The sequence below is a fragment of the Manacus candei genome, unplaced genomic scaffold (assembly GCF_025592945.1).
Source record: "Manacus candei isolate 608988 ecotype Guabito, Panama unplaced genomic scaffold, ASM2559294v1 h1tg000036l, whole genome shotgun sequence".
NCBI classification, from domain to species: Eukaryota; Metazoa; Chordata; class Aves; order Passeriformes; family Pipridae; genus Manacus; species Manacus candei.
In genome coordinates this window covers 4,889,740-4,910,435 of record NW_026138084.1, presented here as the reverse complement: position 1 = coordinate 4,910,435, position 20,696 = coordinate 4,889,740, and the positions used below count along the sequence as shown (strand labels likewise).

The 20,696-nt window shown below is 53.2% G+C and overlaps 1 protein-coding gene across 3 annotated transcripts in view; it reads right to left on the bottom strand.

Annotated features, from left to right (window-relative positions):
• Window positions 1-20,325, bottom strand: part of LOC127473568 (DNA-directed RNA polymerase II subunit RPB1-like) — a 172,122-nt gene extending 151,797 nt beyond the window's left edge. For all 3 annotated transcript variants that reach the window (XM_051793347.1, XM_051793345.1, XM_051793346.1), the window contains exon 1: window positions 19,431-20,325. In XM_051793347.1, the coding sequence (XP_051649307.1) occupies window positions 19,431-20,273 (843 nt within the window). In that variant the 5' untranslated portion in view covers window positions 20,274-20,325. The remainder of the gene's footprint in view (window positions 1-19,430) is intronic.
• Between the last annotated feature and the right edge of the window lie 371 nt (window positions 20,326-20,696).

The window sequence follows — 20,696 nt, the reverse complement described above, 5'->3', positions numbered from 1 at the left end:
TGGCCCCTTCCCCATTCTGTGGCCCCGACCCCATTCTGTAGCCCCTACCGCACTCTGTGACCCCTCTCCCACTTCATGACCCCTCTCCCACTCTCTGACCCCTCCCCCACTCTATGGCCCCTCATCTACTTTAGGGCCCCTCCCCCACTCTCAGACCCTTCCCCCACTTTATGGCCCCTCCCCCACTCTGTGACCCCTCCCCCATTCTGTGACCCCTCTCCCACTCTGTGGCCCCTCCCCCACTTTACAACCTCTCCCCCACTCTGTGACCCCTCCCCCACCGACACCTTCTCCCTGCAGAGAGAACAGCCAACACACTATTTCACTTCTCACTTTAACAAAGCTCTTTTCTCCTTCAAGCCCCTCAAAGGTGCCAAGGCCACATAGGAGGCCACACACAAACAGTACTCCTCTTCCCACTTGACTACACCTTCTCCCTCACTGTTCTACAGGGAACACCAGGAATCTGCTCGCAGAGGCCTCTCCTTTCCCATCAGTAGCTCAGCACAAGGAGTTAAAGGAGCTCAAGCCTTAGGCCACAAGAGCTGACAGTGAGGAAACTTTGGGAGCAAACTAATGCTGCTAACACGGACCCAGCTGAATCCAGCACACAATCACAGAATCCAAGAGTCCTTCAGCTTGGAAAAGACCTCCAAGCTCACTGAGTCTTGTGCAGCCCCTCCCCGACCTCCTGCAGGGACTGGATGATGCTTTGCACAAGCACCAAAAGGAATGTTGTGAAAGCCATGGCCTGCAGGAGGACACAGAGAAGGGCTTGGTTGGGGCTGGGAAGGAGGGAGCTGGCCCTGGGGGAGCGGGGATGGAGTCTCGGGGATGTGGCGCAGCAAGGACAGGGGCCCAGGCAGCTGGCAGGCGGCAAGGCCTCACCCCCTGCCCCAGCAGCAGCACCGGGCCCTGCCCAAGGCGCTCCTGCCAGGGGCTGGGTCCTACAGGCAGGGGTAGAACCCACTCCCTGGGGCGGCCTTGCTGCCCCGGCCCTCGTCCGGCCCAGCCTCTCCCTGTGTGCGTGCTCCCCACAGCACAGGCTGCACTGGGCAGCATCCCCTGATGGGCCCTGCAGAGCTGCCCCACGGGGACACTTCCCTTTTATGTCACAGGTGCCACAGCCTGTCCCAGCCAACCCTGCCCATTGTCCCCACCCCGGCTCAGTGACTCACAGTGGCCCCTGGCAACCAAAGAACCAAAGCCCCACACCCCCAGAGTGCAGCCCTACCCATGTGCAAGGGGCCCCCAAAGGGTTCCCTGCACAAAGCAGCCCCTCCAAACCCTTGTCAGATAGAAAACTTGGGGACGTGACCCTTGGATGCTTTTAGTACAGAGATACAAGCTTTTCTTGAATAATGGAGGGGGTCACTTTTTAATTATTCATATTTACAGTTATCCATTTGGGGACAGGATGTCCTACAGGCTAATGTGGTGTCACATTTGGAGTGAAAAGTACTTTTCAAAGAAACCCAGGGTGCATGGGTGATGCAGAGGAAGCTGCCAAGTCACCCAATGTGAAGCTCAACACTGCTTTGCAACAGCACTGCCCTTTCACACACATCTTTGGCAAAGACAAAGATGTCAGGGTTTAGTTTCTAAATCAGTTACACTTGACAAGACCTCTTTATGAACTGACAGCAAGAGAACTTAGGAGCAGCTTAGGGTTGGCAAGTGTAGGAGCCAAGAAGAGAAGGGCTGATGGGTATATCATGAACACTGAGAGCTGGATGGTCGTGGAGCCGACCAAGGACTGCCAGACACAAAAGACATCACCTGCTGGACTTGGCCCAAACATCAGCCCCCTCCTCTCCCTTCTCAACCACTCAACCACAGCCTGCACACACCCACACCTGCCAGGGCCAACTGGCTGTTTCTCTTCTCTTTTCTGCGTGGGGGCGAAGGAAGAAGGACAGGGAGGGCATTTGCCTTCGGGCCAGAGGGAAGGGGAAGGAGATCCCCCCAAATCCATCCCTGGCAGGATGGGGGCTGGAGGAGACATTGGGGGACCCCCAAGAATGTTTTCGAGGGGAAGAAAGGATGGGGGCACCCACAGGGGGTTGGGGGGGGGGGAGGGACCCAGGAATCTCGTGGTGGGACACTGGGGAGTTCCCAGTAGTTTCTTGGGGGGGTGGACCCCCAGCAGTCCGGGGTGGAAAAATGGATGGAGGAATCCGCCGTAAAGGGTTGGTGACACCCAAAAGACTCTAGGAGGGGGTCGGCAGGGGCCCTGGAGTCCTGAAGAGTGTTTGGGGGTCCCCAGGACGGAGTCTGGGGGTCTGAGCTGGTCCCAGGAGATTTTCAAGGGTTAAGGGGATGCACAGGAGATTTGGGGGAGGTGGGGGAAAGGCGGAGGGTCCCCAGGAGTCTTGGGGGGGATCTGGGCGGTTCCCGAGAGTCTTGGGGGAGATTCGGAGGGGTCACCAGGAGCCCCCGGACCCCCTGAACTCACCCCACACCACCATGGCCTCGTTGGGGCCGCACGTGAAAAAACAGCGCGGTGGGGGGAGACCCTGGGGCCGGGATCGATCGGGACCAATCGGGTTCAATCCCGATCCTCCCCTCCCCCGCCATCACCGCCCCGCTCCCGGCAGCCCCCGCGGAAATTTGGACGTTCTATCGGGTGACTCATCGGCACAAGGACAGGGCCCAACAGAATTTGGCAATGACGTCATTCCAGCAGAGCTGTTCTATTGGCTGCAACCCACGAGGGAGCCCCAAAACCTGTTCCTGGCTTGGGGGGGAAGGACAGCCAGCACGGCCGGGAACGGGGGTACAGAGGGTGTTCAAGTGCCCAGGAAAGGGGCAAAAAACTTTCCCCTCTCCCTCCCAGTGCCCCCTCAGCCCATCCCAGTGTCTCCCCTCTCCCCCAGTGCCCTCTCAGACCATCCTGGTCTCTCCCCTGCTCTCCCAGTGCCCCCGTCCATCGAGGTCCCAGCCCGGCCCTGCCACCTGCTCTGCTCCGGCCTGGATTTCTCCCCTGCACGGGCAGCTGAGGTGGCTCCAGGGCGAGCGGGAGCTTTCGGGGCAGGGGGTGGCTCCTGACATGCTGCTGGAACCGCCCCTGCCTGGGCGGGCCCGTCAGCCTGGGGCACCTACTCACCCGAGCCTGGGGGACTGACCGGCAGCTGGGAGGGGCTTTGGGAAGGAATGGGGAGGCTGAGAAGGGGTTGGAGGTTGTGGGGGTAAGTGGGAAGGTGTTTGGGGGAGTTTGGGGGTTTGGGAGGGAGGTTGGGGAGATTGGGGTAGCTGTGAGGGGTTTTGGGGAATCGTCGGGGATGTGGGAAGGAACTGGGAGAGAGTTTGGGGACATACTCAAGGGGAAGGGGGCAACTAGGATAGGGTTTGAAAGGTCCTGGGAGGGCTGGAGGTAACTGGGAGGGGTTTGGGGGCCTCTTGTGGGTTTTTGTGGGTCTGGGAGGCAGTCTGGGGGCCTCGGAGGGTTTAAGGGGAAGTTGGGAGTGTCCTGTGGGACCGGGATGGGATTTGAGGGTTCCTGGAGGGGCTGGGAGGGCTTTATGCCTTTATACTGCGGGCATTGTCGAGTATTGATGGGGGTAATCCGTGAGTTGACTGTTTCATAATCATCCAAATTTTAACAAGACTTTTAAGGTGGTCAACCTCAGTTTGAAGCAGCTCATTTTTAACAACAAATTTATCCGATTTTTCTCCTGTTTCCCTCTCAAAGGCTAACGATGACTTCAACACCACATTTTCTGATTTCAAAACAGTAGACTCAACATCAGAAATCCATTCATGACTTCCCTGTCACCACTCCATCCGAATGTCTGTGCACTCACTGTGGTCTGAGAGAAACCTGCCTGTTTGCAACGCACTGACTGGGCAACTTTTCTTTTTGCAGGTGGAAAAGGGCAGATCAAGAAAAAACAGATGGGTCCAGCAGAAGTGATGCTGCTTCTGTCAAAAGCAGAGCAGAGGCCGAAAGCACTTTAGGAAGTTGCTTACAGAAGCACTTGTGCATTCCAAGTTACAACTCAGGAGTCTCAGTGACTTGTCCAACATGGGAGCTCCTTTTCCATTTCTCAACCCCCAGATTCCTCAGGAGTAGGAAACTGAAAACACTGACTGAGAAAAAGCTCCATTCCTTCCTAATAATTGTGCTTTGCCCTTCCCATTTGACAGTGCTCTTGTAAATGTGCTGGTGTGATCTGGATCTGGGAGCAACCCTGACCTCCCACAGCCCTGACCACACACACCTTATCCAACGGGAGGAAGAACCTGCCTGGCTCCTGCTGGGGTTCTCACCACCCACCAACAGCTTCTCCCTGCAGAGGGGTGGGCAACTACCCAGGCAGGATGAGACCTGACCCCAGCAGGCAGCAAAGTCCCTGCCCTGGCACAAAGAACCCCGGAGCACAGGGACCCTGCTCTGCAGGACAGCCCCGGGCATCCCTGGCTGCACCCCCACCTTCCCAGCCCGCAGCCATCCCTGGGAGAAGGAGGCCACCTGCGCTGTCCCTCTGACGGTGCTGCAGGGAAGGCCTGCCCTGGAGAACATCCTCCTCCGGCACAATAGAGAAACTGGGAGAGTCCTGACAGATGTGCAAGGCTGTGGGATGTGGTAGCTTTAGGAGATTCCTCCAGGAACACAAGCGACATTGCCCTGCACCTGTAGACTCACTCTGCAGAGGAGTGCGAAGTTGTGTCCCCAAGTTGTGTCTCAGCTGAACACCTCCCATCTTTCTGCTGCCTTTAACCTCCCTTTGCCTTTCTTCTCTTCTCTCGTGCCTACAGGCAGTGCCCTCGGCCCTGCTGGACTGTGCAGAGGAGCTGCTCCTGGGCAGAGCTGTCTCTCTGCAGTGCTGCCCGCTTGCCAGGATTTCCCTGTGTGCCAGGAGCCCGGCCCAGCTGAGCAGCACAGCAAGAGCCAAAGGCAGCCCTTTCTCTTCCCCTCTGGGTTCCCCGCAGGTGTCCCTGGGGCTCCAGGGGAACCTGCTGTGGAACAGACTGAAGGAAACAATGATGTTCCCTCTTCTCACCTCTTCAGTGACACTTCTTTCCAGCAGTGACATTTCTCCTCTTAGAAAATTACCAGGGTATGATGATCACCTTTTCTAGTTTCATCATTACACAGGACACCAGGAGGGTGACAGCAAAGGATCTGGTAACTCCCTGGCACAGCGGGGGTTTTCCTGGAGTCACACAGAGAAACGTGTCAGGGCTCTGAGAGGTGTCCAACCCTGAGCTGGACTGATGCCCACACGGGGGTGTTCAGAGACACGAGTCCTTCCCTGGCACACACACAGGCAGTTCATTGCAGCAGGGGCAGTGTGTCCCTGGGCTCCTGCTACCACTCCCAGAGCCTGGAGCCACCTCAGCCCTGTAATGCTCCCACCCTGCCCACTCCTACACTTCAGATGAACATTGGGGTTTTCTAGTCACTGGAACTGCCCAGACCAGCCCCTCCCTGGTGCCCCCATCTCCCTGCCCCACCCCAGCCCAGCAGAGCAGCACAGTCGTTTCTGGTCCTGCAGCAAGAAAGGGAGGCAATAGAGGACAGGGACAGTCACTGCGTATCTGGACTGCTCAGGAGATCATCAGTTCAGGCGGCAGCTCCTGCAGCCCCAGGGCCAGACCCGCTTCCCAGTGGCCCAGGTAGCTGCTGCCACGTGGGCACAAGCTCTGCTGCCCAGGAGGGTCCTGTAGTGAAGGGCTTTGCAGATGGCCACGTAGCGGTCATAGGACATGATGGTGAGAAGGGTAAACTCCGCTGTGATCAAGAAGAAAAGTAAAAATCACCTGTGCAGCACATCCTGAGTAGGACATGCCCCTGGTGTTCCAGAGGGAATTGGCCATGGCTTTGGGGAGAGTGGTGCAGATGCAGCCCGGGTGTGTGAGGGAGAGGTGGAGCAGGAAGAAGTCCCTGGGGGGTGTGCAGGTGGTGGTGGCAGGCTACGGCGCTGAGGATGAGGCCGTTGCCCAGGAGGGCAGCCAGGGAGATGCTCAGGAAGAAGTAGAAGTGCAAGAACTGCAACCAGGAGGAGGAAGTGGGGGATGGAGCTGCTGTTGGGCATGAGCTTCCTCCAGGCATCAGGAAATGTCCAAGGAGGAAAAGGTAGTGAAAACTTTGGGACAGGTTTCCTAGATCAAACCCATGAATTCCTCTGAGCATCTACCCTCATCCCAAGTATGGAAGGAAATCGAGATAAAATCTTTTTATTTTCCTCTTCACTTATGCATGCGCAAACTTTGGCTTTTGCTTTAGTCAAGTGCCTGATCTCAAGGTAGAAATAATTTTCCATCTTATTCTGTCTCTTCTGTCTGACTGGGAAGGGCAGCAATAGAGCAGCTTGGTGGGCACCTGGCATCCAGGTAAGGTCAACCCACTGCAACATTGCAGGGTCTCATGGAACCAAAGGACTGCTGGGAGACTGGGGGAACTCACGGAATCAAGTGGCCGTCGTGGCACTGCCCTGCATCATAGAAGCAAATGTTTCCTGGGATACTACAGAAACCAGGGACTTAAGGGACATCATTGGGATGTGCGGGACCTCATGGAATTAAACAAACCGTGAGATATCTTTGGAACTTCATGGAATCAAAGGGATAAAACAAAAGAATTAAACCCCATGACCAGAAACCATTGGATCGAACATTTCTTTAATATGCCAGCTGGGGATTCATGGGGGTACTCTGCCATGCATGAATCAAAGAATCAGTATAAATTTCGGAGTATAAATACAGTGATACTTGAAAGACCCTCCCCTTCACAAGCAGTCCAAAATTCTCTTCTGATTTTAGGGTCAAATAGCCTCTTGGATTTTATTCGTGGAGCAAGACTGCCATCTAGCGTCCATTTCTTCTGGGAGGGGCAGTCATTTTCACAGAGCGGTCTTCTCCCTTAGCAGGCCTCGTAGCATCTCTGATTGATCTATTCGACCCCTAACCCCTAAACTAAATGCTTTAGGACCAGCTAAGACGTGTCTTAGAACTTCCCATTTGCTTAAACAATGTAGAATTGACTTTCTTCTTAACAGAACAATCTCTTATTAAACAAGTTTTCTGAGGCCTGTAAGCTAATTTCTTGAAGATGGGCATATGATACACTCTCTATTAGTTTCCATGTATCATCTACATTCTCTCTCCTACAACTAATTGTAGTCTTAAAAGAAAAGAAAAGACTGCTACCATGCCAAGAAAGCAAACCCCTTTGTTGATTAGGATTTTTATCTAAGAAAAACTTGTGATTTACGAAGCCATTAAGGATGGAGATCCTCTCTCATTTCAGTGCCATTGTGACAATATGGGGCCTCATGGAACACATGGAACACAGAACACTGCGCATTCCCAAGCAATCAAGGGGCCATTGTAACACTCCAGGGCCTCCTGGAAGACGGAGGCCCCGCAGAGAGACCTCAAATCAGAGGTTTGGGCAATCCTCAACCAGAGGAAGTTCAACAAGGGGAAGTGCCAGATTCTGTCCCTGTGATGGGGCAACCCCGAATGTCCGGACAGACTGGGAATGATATTCTGCGTAGCAGCGCTGGAAAATGGCCTCTGGGGTCCTGGTGGATGGCCAGTTGGCCAAGAGTCAGTGGTACTCTGGCGGGGGCTCCCTGCTCGCTCACAGGAGGGTTTTCAGACACACGAGTCCTTCGCTTGCACACAGACACAGACAGTTCATGGCAGCAGGGGCAGTATCTCCTGGGGTTCCTGCTGCCACGCCAGGAGCCTGGATGCACCTAAACCCTTGTGGGGTGCCACCTGCTCTGCCACTATCTGAGATGCCCCACCGCCTGAGAGATGGAAACGCGGAGCTCTGTCCAAGAGAAGCACATCCCAGAGCTGCACGCATGGGCTTTGCCAGGATTTAGAACCGTAAATGCAATGTGACACCGAGACACTCTTTGTCCCACATAACTTCAAGGTCTCCCCAGGAGCTTGATGGCAATTGTCTTTGCTCAGGGCCATCTCCCCACACCAACAGCAGGTGTGTGCTCAAGACTTGTCTGTGCAATGCAAACAGATACACCCTGTCTAGTTCTTCCGGTCTCTCCAAGGAAGGCAAAAGAATCTCTGTGTGCCGGGTGAGAAGCCAGTGCTGGAAGTTGTGGTTCTATTGTGAGTGCCAAGAGCGGATGGCAGGTCTGTGATGAATGCCCTGAGGAGATGACCTGGGTTTTCCAGTGCACATGGCAATAGATCACACCCTGCTTTGGTGGTCATTTATGTCCTACGGAGGTGACAGAGATGGGAAAGAGAATGAAATTTTTGAATGTGCCTCTGAGTGCCCCTCAAGCTGCTGCAAATGTGCAGATTGCAGTACATCCAGTTCAGGTGTGAGAGGCTGTTCCCTGGTCCTCTGAGCAAGAAGAGTTGGACGAGGGACGCAGCAGAACTCGCTTACTGAGACTGCATCTCCATGAATCCCAAAGCAAGTGCGAGGGGTTATGTATGCCACGTCCGAGTTTTCTCAGGGGAAGGTGTTTCTCCCATGCACTGCCTCCCCGTGGCACTGGTGCCACAGCCCCCGACAAAACCACAAGTGGTCTTTGTCCCTAGCAAAAGTGCTCCTGCTGCTAGCGGGGTTGTTCCACGGGAAAGGCCAGGAGAGGTTGAGCCCGGAGGGTACTGAGCCCGGAGGGATGTTCTGCCTCTCGTGCCCCTCGACCATTCTCGCAAGCGCTTGCCCTGGAGGACAATTCAGGAGTCTCCACGTGCCAAAAGAGAGATGTGAGGGAAGAGACGATGGCGGTGTAAGAAGCACATGGCCTGTCAATCTGAAGATCCTCGATACCAAACACCACCCCTGCCACCCCGCCCGGCCACGCCGGTTCCACGGTGAAGAGCACGGACCGCCGCCGGGCTGCCGCCGATGTCGCCTGGTCTCCGCCTCCAGCCAGCACCCGAGGAGAGCCCGAGAGGCGCCGGCGCCTGTCCCAGCCCCGGGGTGGATTTGTCGGAGGAGGAAAGGGGAGGAGGGAGAGGAAGGTAGAGGAGGCGGAGAGGAGGCGACCCGCCAGGAGCAGAGAGTCAGGGCTGGCGGGGGCAGCGGGGCGCCGGGAATCGGATCGGCGGCTGCGGCGCTGTCGGAGAGCGGGGCTGGTGGCGCTGGTCGCGGTTTTGATCTGTGAGCAGGGCTGGCGGCCGGAGACCGTAGGGGCCCGCTGTGGTAGACGTGCATATTCCTCGAGACTGTCCTCCTGCCTTATAGGTTCTTCACAAAGCTCTTCTCCCGAACTATCTTCCCAGCCCTACCTCCCTCTGGTCCATAAAGTATTCCCTGGGAACACTCATCGCTTTTTTCTTTGTCGAGCCGTTATTCTTTCCTTGCTTTACTCTCTGTCCTTCAGTGAATTCGTGTAGTCCGTCCTTCCCCTTTCCTGCTTTTCTTCCTCTCTTCGCTTGGCTTAATCCCGCAGCTTTCCATTCTTCAGTGACTTCACCAATCCACTTCTCTTTTCCGCTCACCTCTCTCCAGTAAATATTAATGGACATTTCAACTACTACACACCTTTATATCCTCTTAAAATTCTTCTCCGTATTGGCTTGACTGCTGCTGTGCCCTTTGTTTTGGGAAAAAACATCCAGTGCAAAAACACTTCCGACGGCTTTTCTTCATCTCCCTGCCAGTGTCTGCAGGTAGAGCCCAGGTGCAGCAAGACCCATTGGTAGAGACCAGCGAGAGCAGTGAAATCACCAAGTACTCACACGCCAACATAAGAAACGGTGAATTTATCCATTCCTACCGGCAGCTCCCGGGTCACAGCCCCGAGTTCCTCGGTGCTAAATGGTCCAGAGAGCTGCTAAATGGTCCAGAGAGCTGCGGGCGCCAACAGGACGGCTGTGGGTGACGGGTGATGGTCTTTCCACCGTCCTCTGGCTCTCCGGGCACCGTCATGGAGACGAGTTGGGTATTAGCTCTTCTATTAAAACAGGGTTTTCAGCCATACAAAGAGAACAGGCTTGAGTACCTGGGTGCCAAGTGACGTAAAAAGCACAGCGCAGCGCAAGAGGCACCAGTGCTAGAACACTGAATTTACCCCTGGCCTATCAAATCCTCATCTCTCTAAACTTAATAATGCGTCAGATTCTGCTTCCAGGCTGCCTCTGGCACGACCTCCAGTTTTCTCCAGGTTGCCAAAATAGTTAGAGCTCTCTGTTTTCAGGACAAGCATACATATTTCAGGTGTTCCCCAATCTTCTGAGCAGGAGAAGTGACACAACTGGGATCTCATCACGGAGACTGTATCTCCATTGGTCCAAAGCGGGTGGGAGATGCCATGCCGTGATTTCTCTTGGGCAGGTGCTTCACCCATGCACTGCTTCGGCGTAGAACTGGTGCCACAGCCCAAGTCTAAAACTAAGGTGCTATTTGTCTCCAGCAGAAATGCTCCTGCTGACAGCTCCGCTCCCCCTACAGACGTCGATCGGTCTCCCGGTGTATCGCAGCGCCCGTAAGCCATGGCCCACTGCAAACAGAAAGATTTGAATATGTTGCCAGCCGGGGAAAACTGGAAGTCGTGCCAGAGGCAGCCTGCAGGTTGAAAGGGATGCATTAATAAAGTTAGTGAGATGAGAGTTTGATAGACCTGGAGCAGCTTTGGAATAATCTCCTGATTTTCTTTAGAAAAGGAGAAATGTGTGACTGCAGAGAGAGCCGAGATATCTTTTGGTGGCAGCATGTGGTGGAGAGGACAGACGGAGAGGGATAGCGAAGCTGAAGTGGCGAGCAGAGAGAGAGAAGGAGGCCTGAGCTTTCTCTTCTTTCCCTCTTTATTTCTTTAGAGAAGTAAGATCGCCTGGAGTGAACCCATGAAAGACAGCAAGTACATGATCTGCAGCGATGTTTCTCTATTCAGTTGTATTCCCCCATGGGGCCTGAAAAGGCAGTTGACTATTTCCTGGGAGGAAAAAGAATGCATTTATGAAAAGCTGGGATATAGAGAGGAGGCAGAAAGTGACGACGAGGTAGCCAAAATTCATGCTGAGACAAACCTGCCTGTTTGCTGAGAGTGTCAGAAATCTCCACCCTGTGCCGAGAGAAGAGAGCTGCCATAAACGAATCTCTTGGGGGAGCAAAGGAAGCAGGAGGGACGAGAAATGAACTGTACTTTCAGTACCTCAAATGCTCTCTTTGGGTTTCTCCCTCCCCAAGCAGCAGCCCGTCTGGCTCCCCCAGCCGATGGCATTCTGAGCATTACCTGGCTCTGGGGTCTCACTTATGGGCAGAGATTGTTCCCGGTCAGCTCGCAGTGCAGTCCTCCCCTCCCCAGTTGCAATCGCCTGCTCTGCTGCACACCCACTGATGTGCTTTTGGGAGCTCCGGGCTTGTACCCTTCTGCACCTTTCACATCTTCCCGTGCTGTCCTCAGCTCTCTGGGCTGCTTGCAGCTTCCTCGGGGAACACGTGTCTCCTCCGCTTCTGTGGCTTTTCCCCGTCCTTCTTCATCTGCCTGGGAAGAATGCCTCTCTCCCAGCTCCCCGGGAAAGGGAGATGAGCCCTGCTGGGCAGCAGCCCAGTGTCTCTAGATTTGCCTTTCTCTTCTGCGAAAACACAAAGTCTGAGAGGAACGTGGCTCCAGCAGGGCTGCTGGATATCCCAGCTCCAGCGACGGCAAGGAGAGCATATGCCCTAGGGAATGTACTGAGTGATGAGAAGGGAACAAGATGAAGACCCTGACGCACATGCAGGGAGCACATGGGGCAACTGCCAGAGTGCTGCTTGCGAGTGGTGGGGCTAGGAGAGCCCTGGCCCACCCAGGGCAGTTAAAGGTCTGGGGGCTTGGCAGATGGAGACCCTTACACCCAACCCCTTCCCTAAACCAAGTCCAGAGGGATCCCAGGCACCCATCACACCACAGGAAACAGAGGCTTTCACATGCTTCCCAGGTGGAAGAGCATTATCGAGTTCACCCTCCTTATGCCTGTGTGCTCCTGAAAATTTTCTACCACCTTAAGTATCAGAGGAGAGAGAACACATTTAGAGGAAGCTCAGAATTCTGCATTTTTACTGAGAGGCTAATGAAGGATGGTCCTGCAACCATCCTTCCTGAGGCCATGGCCACATGGCTGGAGGTCTCTCCATTCTTACTGCTTTGCTTTCCTCTCTCACCACCTCTAACGCTTGGTCTGGCTTGGTTGCACCTCGCTCCTTCGCACTGTCTGCCTTCAGAACTTCTTCAGATCACGTCCGAGATGTAGTGTTCAGATCCTTGACGAGTGACACTCCAGATCTTGCGGACCCTTATTCTCTGTCTTTTCCACACTCCAGGCAAGGCAAGAACCCCTCCTCCTATCCAAAGAGAAAGATCTTCATGAACCAGAGAATCGCGGTTCCTGCCTGGAGTGGATCAGAGTAACCAGGAAACGATGCCTCAAGAGAAGCTAGGGACACGCATGGTAGCTGACTGCAGGATGCCCAGATTTGTGCTGCCCTGTGCTGTATAAATCACTTTGCACTCAGGCATTCTGTCACAAGCCTGCACTCTGTGTAGGAATGAAAAGCCATGTTTTCATAAGGGTGCTAATTTGCTCTGTCGTAGAACCAATTAACCGAGTTTTGTTTCTAAGAGAATCCCCTGAAATCTCTGAAGACGACAGTGTCAATGAGTCCGTGTCCACCAGGGCCCAGGAATACAGAGCCGCGTTCCCATGATGGGGTCCGGAGAGCCAGAGGAGGGCGGAAAGACCGTGTCCCGTCACCAACAGCCATCCCGTTGGCGTCCGCAGCTCTCTGGACCATTTAGCAGTGCGTACGAGGAGTTCGGGGCTGTCCTCCTCCGACAAATCCGCCCCGGGGCTGGGATAGGCGCCGGTGCCTCTCGGGCTCTCCTCGGGTGCTGGCTGGAGGCGGAGGCCAGGCGACAGCGGCGGCAGCGCGGCGGCAGTCCGTGCTCTCCACCGTGGAACCGGCGTGGCCGGGCTGGGTGGCAGGGGTGGTGTTTGGTATCGAGGATCTTCAGATTGACAGGCCATGTGCTTCTTACACCGCCATCGTCTCTTCCCTCACATCTCTCTTTTGGCACGTGGAGACTCCTGAATTGTCCTCCAGGGCAAGCGCTTGCGAGAATGGTCGAGGGGCACGAGAGGCAGAACATCCCTCCGGGCTCAGTACCCTCCCGGCTCAACCTCTCCTGGCCTTTCCCGTGGAACATCCCTGCTAGCAGAAGGAGCACTTTTGCTAGGGACAAAGACCACTTGTGGTTTTGTCGGGGGCTGTGGCACCAGTGCCACGGGGAGGCAGTGCATGGGAGAAACACCTTCCCCTGAGAAAACTCGGACGTGGCATACATAACCCCTCGCACTTGCTTTGGGATTCATGGAGATGCAGTCTCAGTAAGCGAGTTCTGCTGCGTCCCTCGTCCAACTCTTCTTGCTCAGAGGACCAGGGAACAGCCTCTCACACCTGAACTGGATGTACTGCAATCTGCACATTTGCAGCAGCTTGAGGGGCACTCAGAGGCACATTCAAAAATTTCATTCTCTTTCCCATCTCTGTCACCTCCGTAGGACATAAATGACCACCAAAGCAGGGTGTGATCTATTGCCATGTGCACTGGAAAACCCAGGTCATCTCCTCAGGGCATTCATCACAGACCTGCCATCCGCTCTTGGCACTCACAATAGAACCACAACTTCCAACACTGGCTTCTCACCCGGCACACAGAGATTCTTTTGCCTTCCTTGGAGAGACCGGAAGAACTAGACAGGGTGTATCTGTTTGCATTGCACAGACAAGTCTTGAGCACACACCTGCTGTTGGTGTGGGGAGATGACCCTGAGCAAGAACAATTGCCATCAACCTCCTGGGGAGACCTTGAAGTTATGTGGGACAAAGAGTGTCTCGGTGTCACATTGCATTTACGGTTCTAAATCCTGGCAAAGCCCATGCGTGCAGCTCTGGGATGTGCTTCTCTTGGACAGAGCTCCGCGTTTCCATCTCTCAGGCGGTGGGGCATCTCAGATAGTGGCAGAGCAGGTGGCACCCCACAAGGGCTTAGGTGCATCCAGGCTCCTGGCGTGGCAGCAGGAACCCCAGGAGATACTGCCCCTGCTGCCATGAACTGTCTGTGTCTGTGTGCAAGCGAGGGACTCGTGTGTCTGAAAACCCTCCTGTGACCGAGCAGTGAGCCCCCGCCAGAGCACCACTGACTCTTGGCCAACTGACCATCCACCAGGACCCCAGAGGCCATTTTCCAGCGCTGCTACGCAGAATATCCTTCCCAGTCTGTCCGGACGTTCGGGGTTGCCCCATCACAGGGACAGAATCTGGCACTTCCCCTTGTTGAACTTCCTCTGGTTGAGGATTGCCCAAACCTCTGATTTGAGGTCTCTCTGCGGGGCCTCCGTCTTCCAGGAGGCCCTGGAGTGTTACAATGGCCCCTTGATTGCTTGGGAATGTGCAGTGTTCTGTGTTCCATGTGTTCCATGAGGCCCCATATTGTCACAATGGCACTGAAATGAGAGAGGATCTCCATCCTTAATGGTTTCGTAAATCACAAGTTTTCTTAGATAAAAATCCTAATCAACAAAGGGGTTTGCTTTCTTGGCATGGTAGCAGTCTTTTCTTTTCTTTTAAGACTACAATTAGTTGTAGGAGAGAGAATGTAGATGATACATGGAAACTAATAGAGAGTGTATCATATGCCCATCTTCAAGAAATTAGCTTACAGGCCTCAGAAAACTTGTTTAATAAGAGATTGTTCTGTTAAGAAGAAAGTCAATTCTACATTGTTTAAGCAAATGGGAAGTTCTAAGACACGTCTTAGCTGGTCCTAAAGCATTTAGTTTAGGGGTTAGGGGTCGAATAGATCAATCAGAGATGCTACGAGGCCGCCTAAGGGAGAAGACCGCTCTGTGAAAATGACTGCCCCTCCCAGAAGAAATGGACGCTAGATGGCAGTCTTGCTCCACGAATAAAATCCAAGAGGCTATTTGACCCTAAAATCAGAAGAGAATTTTGGACTGCTTGTGAAGGGGAGGGTCTTTCAAGTATCACTGTATTTATACTCCGAAATTTATACTGATTCTTTGATTCATGCATGGCAGAGTACCCCCATGAATCCCCAGCTGGCATATTAAAGAAATGTTCGATCCAATGGTTTCTGGTCATGGGGTTTAATTCTTTTGTTTTATCCCTTTGATTCCATGAAGTTCCAAAGATATCTCACGGTTTGTTTAATTCCATGAGGTACCGCACATCCCAATGATGTCCCTTAAGTCCCTGGTTTCTGTAGTTTCCCAGGGAACATTTGCTTCTATGATGCAGGGCAGTGCCACGACGGCCACTTGATTCCGTGAGTTCCCCCAGTCTCCCAGCAGTCCTTTGGTTCCATGAGACCCTGCAATGTTGCAGTGGGTTGACCTTACCTGGATGCCAGGTGCCCACCAAGCTGCTCTATTGCTGCCCTTCCCAGTCAGACAGAAGAGACAGAATAAGATGGAAAATTATTTCTACCTTGACATCAGGTACTTGACTAAAGCAAAAGCCAAAGTTTGCGCATGCATAAGTGAAGAGGAAAATAAAAAGATTTTCTCTCTACTTCCTGTCAGCAGCGATACCTGGCCACTTCATGGGAAGCAGGGCTTCACCACACAGAGAAGCCGCTCAGAAGGCATGTATTGTAAAAAAATGGATTTTCCCCCTTTCCTGTTCCTTTCCTGAGCTCTTGTAGCTGAGCTGACGCCATATATTCTGCAATGTCCCTTTGGTCCATTTGGCTCAACTGACCTGTCTGTATCGCCTCCCATGATCTTTCCCCCGATTCAGGGGACGAAGCTGACAATGCAGATGCTGCACCAGACCTGCTCAGCAGTTGCCAAAGCACTGGTGTGATTAACCCCTTTGTAACTCCCAATGCAAAGCACAGCACTGTGACGCCTGCAGTGAGAAAATGAACTCCAGCTCAGACAGACCCAACACATGTGGGATTCTGAAATGTCTCAGGGTTCCTTTGGTTCCACGATGCCCCTCTCAGACCTGGCAGTAGAAAAATAAATCAAAAAATTGAGAAGAAATCATCTTAAAGTCATGCTAAGCCTGTCTTCTACAGTCCAGAATCTATATATGTGTGACTGCAGATACTTGGGATGAGGGTAGATGCTCAGAGGAATTCATGGGTTTGATCTAGGAAACCTGTCCCAAAGTTTTCACTGCCTTTTCCTCCTTGGACATTTCCTGATGCCCGGAGGAAGCTCATGCCCAACAGCAGCTCCATCCCCCACTTCCTCCTCCTGGCTGCAGTTCTTGCACTTCTGCTTCTTCCTGGGCATCTCCCTGGCTGCCCTCCTGGGCAACGGCCTCATCCTCAGTGCCGTAGCCTGCCACCACCACCTGCACACCCCCCAGGGACTTCTTCCTGCTCCACCTCTCCCTCACACACCCGGGCTGCATCTGCACCACTCTCCCCAAAGCCATGGCCAATTCCCTCTGGAACACCAGGGGCATGTCCTACTCAGGATGAGCGCACAGGTGATTTTTACTTTTCTTCTTGATCACAGCGGAGCTTGCCCTTCTCACCATCATGTCCTATGACCGCTACGTGGCCATCTGCAAAGCCCTTCACTACAGGACCCTCCTGGGCAGCAGAGCTTGTGCCCACGTGGCAGCAGCTGCCTGGGCCACTGGGAAGCGGGTCTGGCCCTGGGGCTGCAGGAGCTGCCGCCTGAGCTGATGATCTCCTGAGCAGTCCAGACATGCAGTCACTGTCCCTGTCCTCTATTGCCTCCCTTTCTTGCTGCAGGACCAGAAACGACTGTGCTGCTCTGCTGGGCTGGGGCGGGGCAGGGAGATGGGGGCACCAGGGAGGGGCTGGTCTGGGCAGTTCCAGTGACTAGAAAACCCCAATGTTCATCTGAAGTGTAGGAGTGGGCAGGGTGGGAGCATTACAGGGCTGAGGTGGCTCCAGGCTCTGGGAGTGGTAGCAGGAGCCCAGGGACACACTGCCCCTGCTGCAATGAACTGCCTGTGTGTGTGCCAGGGAAGGACTCGTGTCTCTGAACACCCCCGTGTGTGCATCAGTCCAGCTCAGGGTTGGACACCTCTCAGAGCCCTGACACATTTCTCTGTGTGACTCCAGGAAAACCCCCGCTGTGCCAGGGAGTTACCAGATCCTTTGCCGTCACCCTCCTGGTGTCCTGTGTAATGATGAAACTAGAAAAGGTGATCATCATACCCTGGTAATTTTCTAAGAGGAGAAATGTCACTGCTGGAAAGAAGTGTCACTGCTGGAAAGAAGTGTCACTGAAGAGGTGAGAAGAGGGAACATCATTGTTTCCTTCAGTCTGTTCCACAGCAGGTTCCCCTGGAGCCCCAGGGACACCTGCGGGAAACCCAGAGGGGAAGAGAAAGGGCTGCCTTTGGCTCTTGCTGTGCTGCTCAGCTGGGCCGGGCTCCTGGCACACAGGGAAATCCTGGCAAGCGGGCAGCACTGCAGAGAGACAGCTCTGCCCAGGAGCAGCTCCTCTGCACAGCCCAGCAGGGCCAAGGCCACTGCCTGTAGCCATGAGAGAAGAGAAGAAAGGCAAAGGGAGGTTAAAGGCAGCAGAAAGATGGGAGGTGTTCAGCTGAGACACAACTTGGGGACACAACTTCACACTCCTCTGCAGAGTGAGTCTACAGGTGCAGGGCAATGTCGCTTGTGTTCCTGGAGGAATCTCCTAAAGCTACCACATCCCACAGCCTTGCACATCTGCCAGGACTCTCCCAGTTTCTCTGTTGCGCCGGAGGAGGATGTTCTCCAGGGCAGGTCTTCCCTGCAGCACCATCAGAGGGACAGCGCAGGTGGGCTCCTTCTCCCAGGGATGGCTGTGGGCTGGGAAGGTGGGGATGCAGCCAGGGATGCCCGGGGCTGTCCTGCAGAGCAGGGTCCCTGTGCTCCGGGGTTCTTTGTGCCAGGGCAGGGACTTTGCTGCCTGCTGGGGTCAGGTCTCATCCTGCCTGGGTAGTTGCCCACCCCTCTGCAGGGAGAAGCCGTCGGTGGGGGAGGGGTCACAGAGTGGGGGAGATGCCGTAAAGTGGGGGAGGGGCCACAGAGTGGGAGAGGGGTCACAGAATGGGGGAGGGGTCACAGAGTGGGGGAAGGGTCTGAGAGTGCGGGAGGGACCAAAAAGTGGATGAGGGGCCATAGGGTGCGGGAGGGGTCAGAGAGTGGGGGAGGGGCCGTGAAGTGGGAGAGGAGTCACAGAGTGGGGTAGGGGCTACAGAATGGGGTAGGGGCCACAGAATGGGGAAGGGGCCATAAAGTGTGGGAGGGGCCACAGGGTGGGGGAGGGGTCACAGCCTGGACTCCGGGGGTCAGGGCAGTGACCTCGGGGAGGGGGAGGGGTCAGGGCGTGGGGTAGGGGTCTCACCTGATCTTGGGGCTATCGAGGCCATGGCGGGGCCAAACCTGGTGGGGACACCCAAGTTTTTCCCAAATTTCCCCTCATTTTTCCCAGTTTTTCATCCATTTCTCCCAAATTTCCTACTCTTTCCCCAATTTTCCCCCCATTTCCCCCATTTTTCCCAAATTTCCCCATTTTTCTCAATTTTTCCCCATTTTTTTCCAAATTCCTTCCATTGTTCCCAAATTTCCCCCATTTTTTCCCATTTTCCCCAAATTTCCCCCCATTTTTCCCAACTTTCCCCAATTTTTCATCCAATTTTACCCAAATTCCACCATTTTTTCCCAATTTTTTCCTAAATTTCCCCTAATTTTTCCCAATTATCCCCCATTTTTCCTGATTTTTCACCCTTTTTCCCCAAATTTCTTACTTTTTTCCCAGTTTTCCCTCCATTTCCCCTCAAAATCCCCCATTTCTCCAAATTTCTGACTTTTTCCCCAAAATTTCCCCCGTTTTTCCTCATTTTCCCGGATTTCCCCCCAGTTTTCCTAAATTTCCCCCCATTTTTCCCCATTTTTATCAATTTTCCCCAAATTTCCCACTTTTTTCTCAAATTTTCCCCCATTTTTCCCAATTTTTCATTCGTGTTCACCAAATTTCCCACTTTTTTCCCCAATTTTTTCCCATTTTCCCCAAAATTCCTGGTTTTTTCCCCCCATTTTTTCCCACTGGGGAAATTTGGGAAATTTGGAAAACTGGGGACCCAAAAATCCAAGAAAATGTGGGGAAATGGGGGGAAAATGTGGGTAAAATCTGGAGAAAAATCTGTGAAAATGTGGGAAAAATGGGGGGAAAATCAGGAAAATGGTGGAAAATCTGGGAAAATGTGGGCAAATGGGGAAATTGCGGAAAATTCTGGGAAAAATGTGAGAAAAATCCGGGGAAATGGGGAAAAAGGGGGGAAAATGTGGGAAAATCTGGAAGAAACTCTGGAGAAAAATCTGAGAAAATGTGGGAAAAATGGGAAAAAATGTGGGAAAAATCTGGAAGAAAATGTGGGAAATTCTGGGAAAAGTAGAGGAAAAATCTGGGAAAAATCCGGGAAAATGTGGAAAAAATAGGGAAAAATCTGGGAAAACCTGGGAGAAATCTGGGAAAATGGGGACAAACTGGGGGGGAAATGCTGGAAATTCTGGGGAAAATGGGGGGAAATGGAGAAAAATGGGAAAAAATCCCAGAAAATGGGGAAAAATGGGGAAAGATTTAAAAAAATGGGAAAAAATCTTGGGAAAATCTGGGAAAAATGGGGAAAAATCTGGGAAAATCTGGGAAAAATGAGGAAAAATCTGGGAAAATGTGGAAAAAATGGGAGAAAATCCAGGAAATGGGGAAAAATGGGGAAAGATAAAAAAAATTTTGGAAAAATGGTGAAAATATGGGAAATTCTGGGAAAAATCCAGGAAAATGGGGGAAGAAATCTGGGCAAATCTGGGAAAAATGTGAGAAAAAATGGGGGAAAATGTGGAAAAAATGGGGAAAAAAATCTGGGAAAATCTGGAGAAAAATGTGTGAAAATCTGGGAAAATATGGGAAAAATGTGGAAAAAATGGGGAAAAATCTGGGAAAATGGGGGGAAAATCTGGGAAAATCGGGACAAAATGGGGAAAAATCTGGGAAAATGGGGGAAAAATGGGAAAAAATCTGGGAAAATGTAGGAAAATTGGGAAAAATCTGGAAAATGGGGGGGAAATGGGGAAAAATTCAGGAAAATGTGGAAAAATGGGGGGAAATCTGGGAAAAATGGGGAAAATGGGGGGAAATGTGGAAAAATGGGGAAAAATGTGGAAAAACTGGGTTAAACTGGGAGGAACTGGGAGAAACTGGGCCAGAGGGAAAGGGATGTTGCCATGGAAATGTGAGCCCGCCCCTCCCCCACCCGGCCCAGGGCCCACGGGGGGGGGAACTGGGTTAAACTGGGACATACTGGGAGGCACTGGGGGGGACACTGGGAGTTACTGGGAGCTACTGGAAGCTACTGGGGGGGTCACTGGGGTTACTAGGATGGACACTGGAGTTACTGGGAGCTACTGGGGGGGTCACTGGGGTTACTGGGAGTTACTGGGAGCTACTGGGGGGCTTACTGGGAGTTACTGGGAGCTACTGGGGTGGACACTGGGGTTACTGGGAGTTACCGGGATGGACACTAGGATTACTGGGAGTTACTGGGAGCTACTGGGATAGACACTGGGGTTACTGGGAGCTACTAGGAGCTACTGGGGGGGTTACTGGGAGTTACTGGGATGGACACTAGGATTACTGGGAGTTACTGGGAGCTACTGGGATAGACACTGGGGTTACTGGGAGCTACTAGGAGCTACTGGGGGGGTCACTGGGGTTACTGGGGG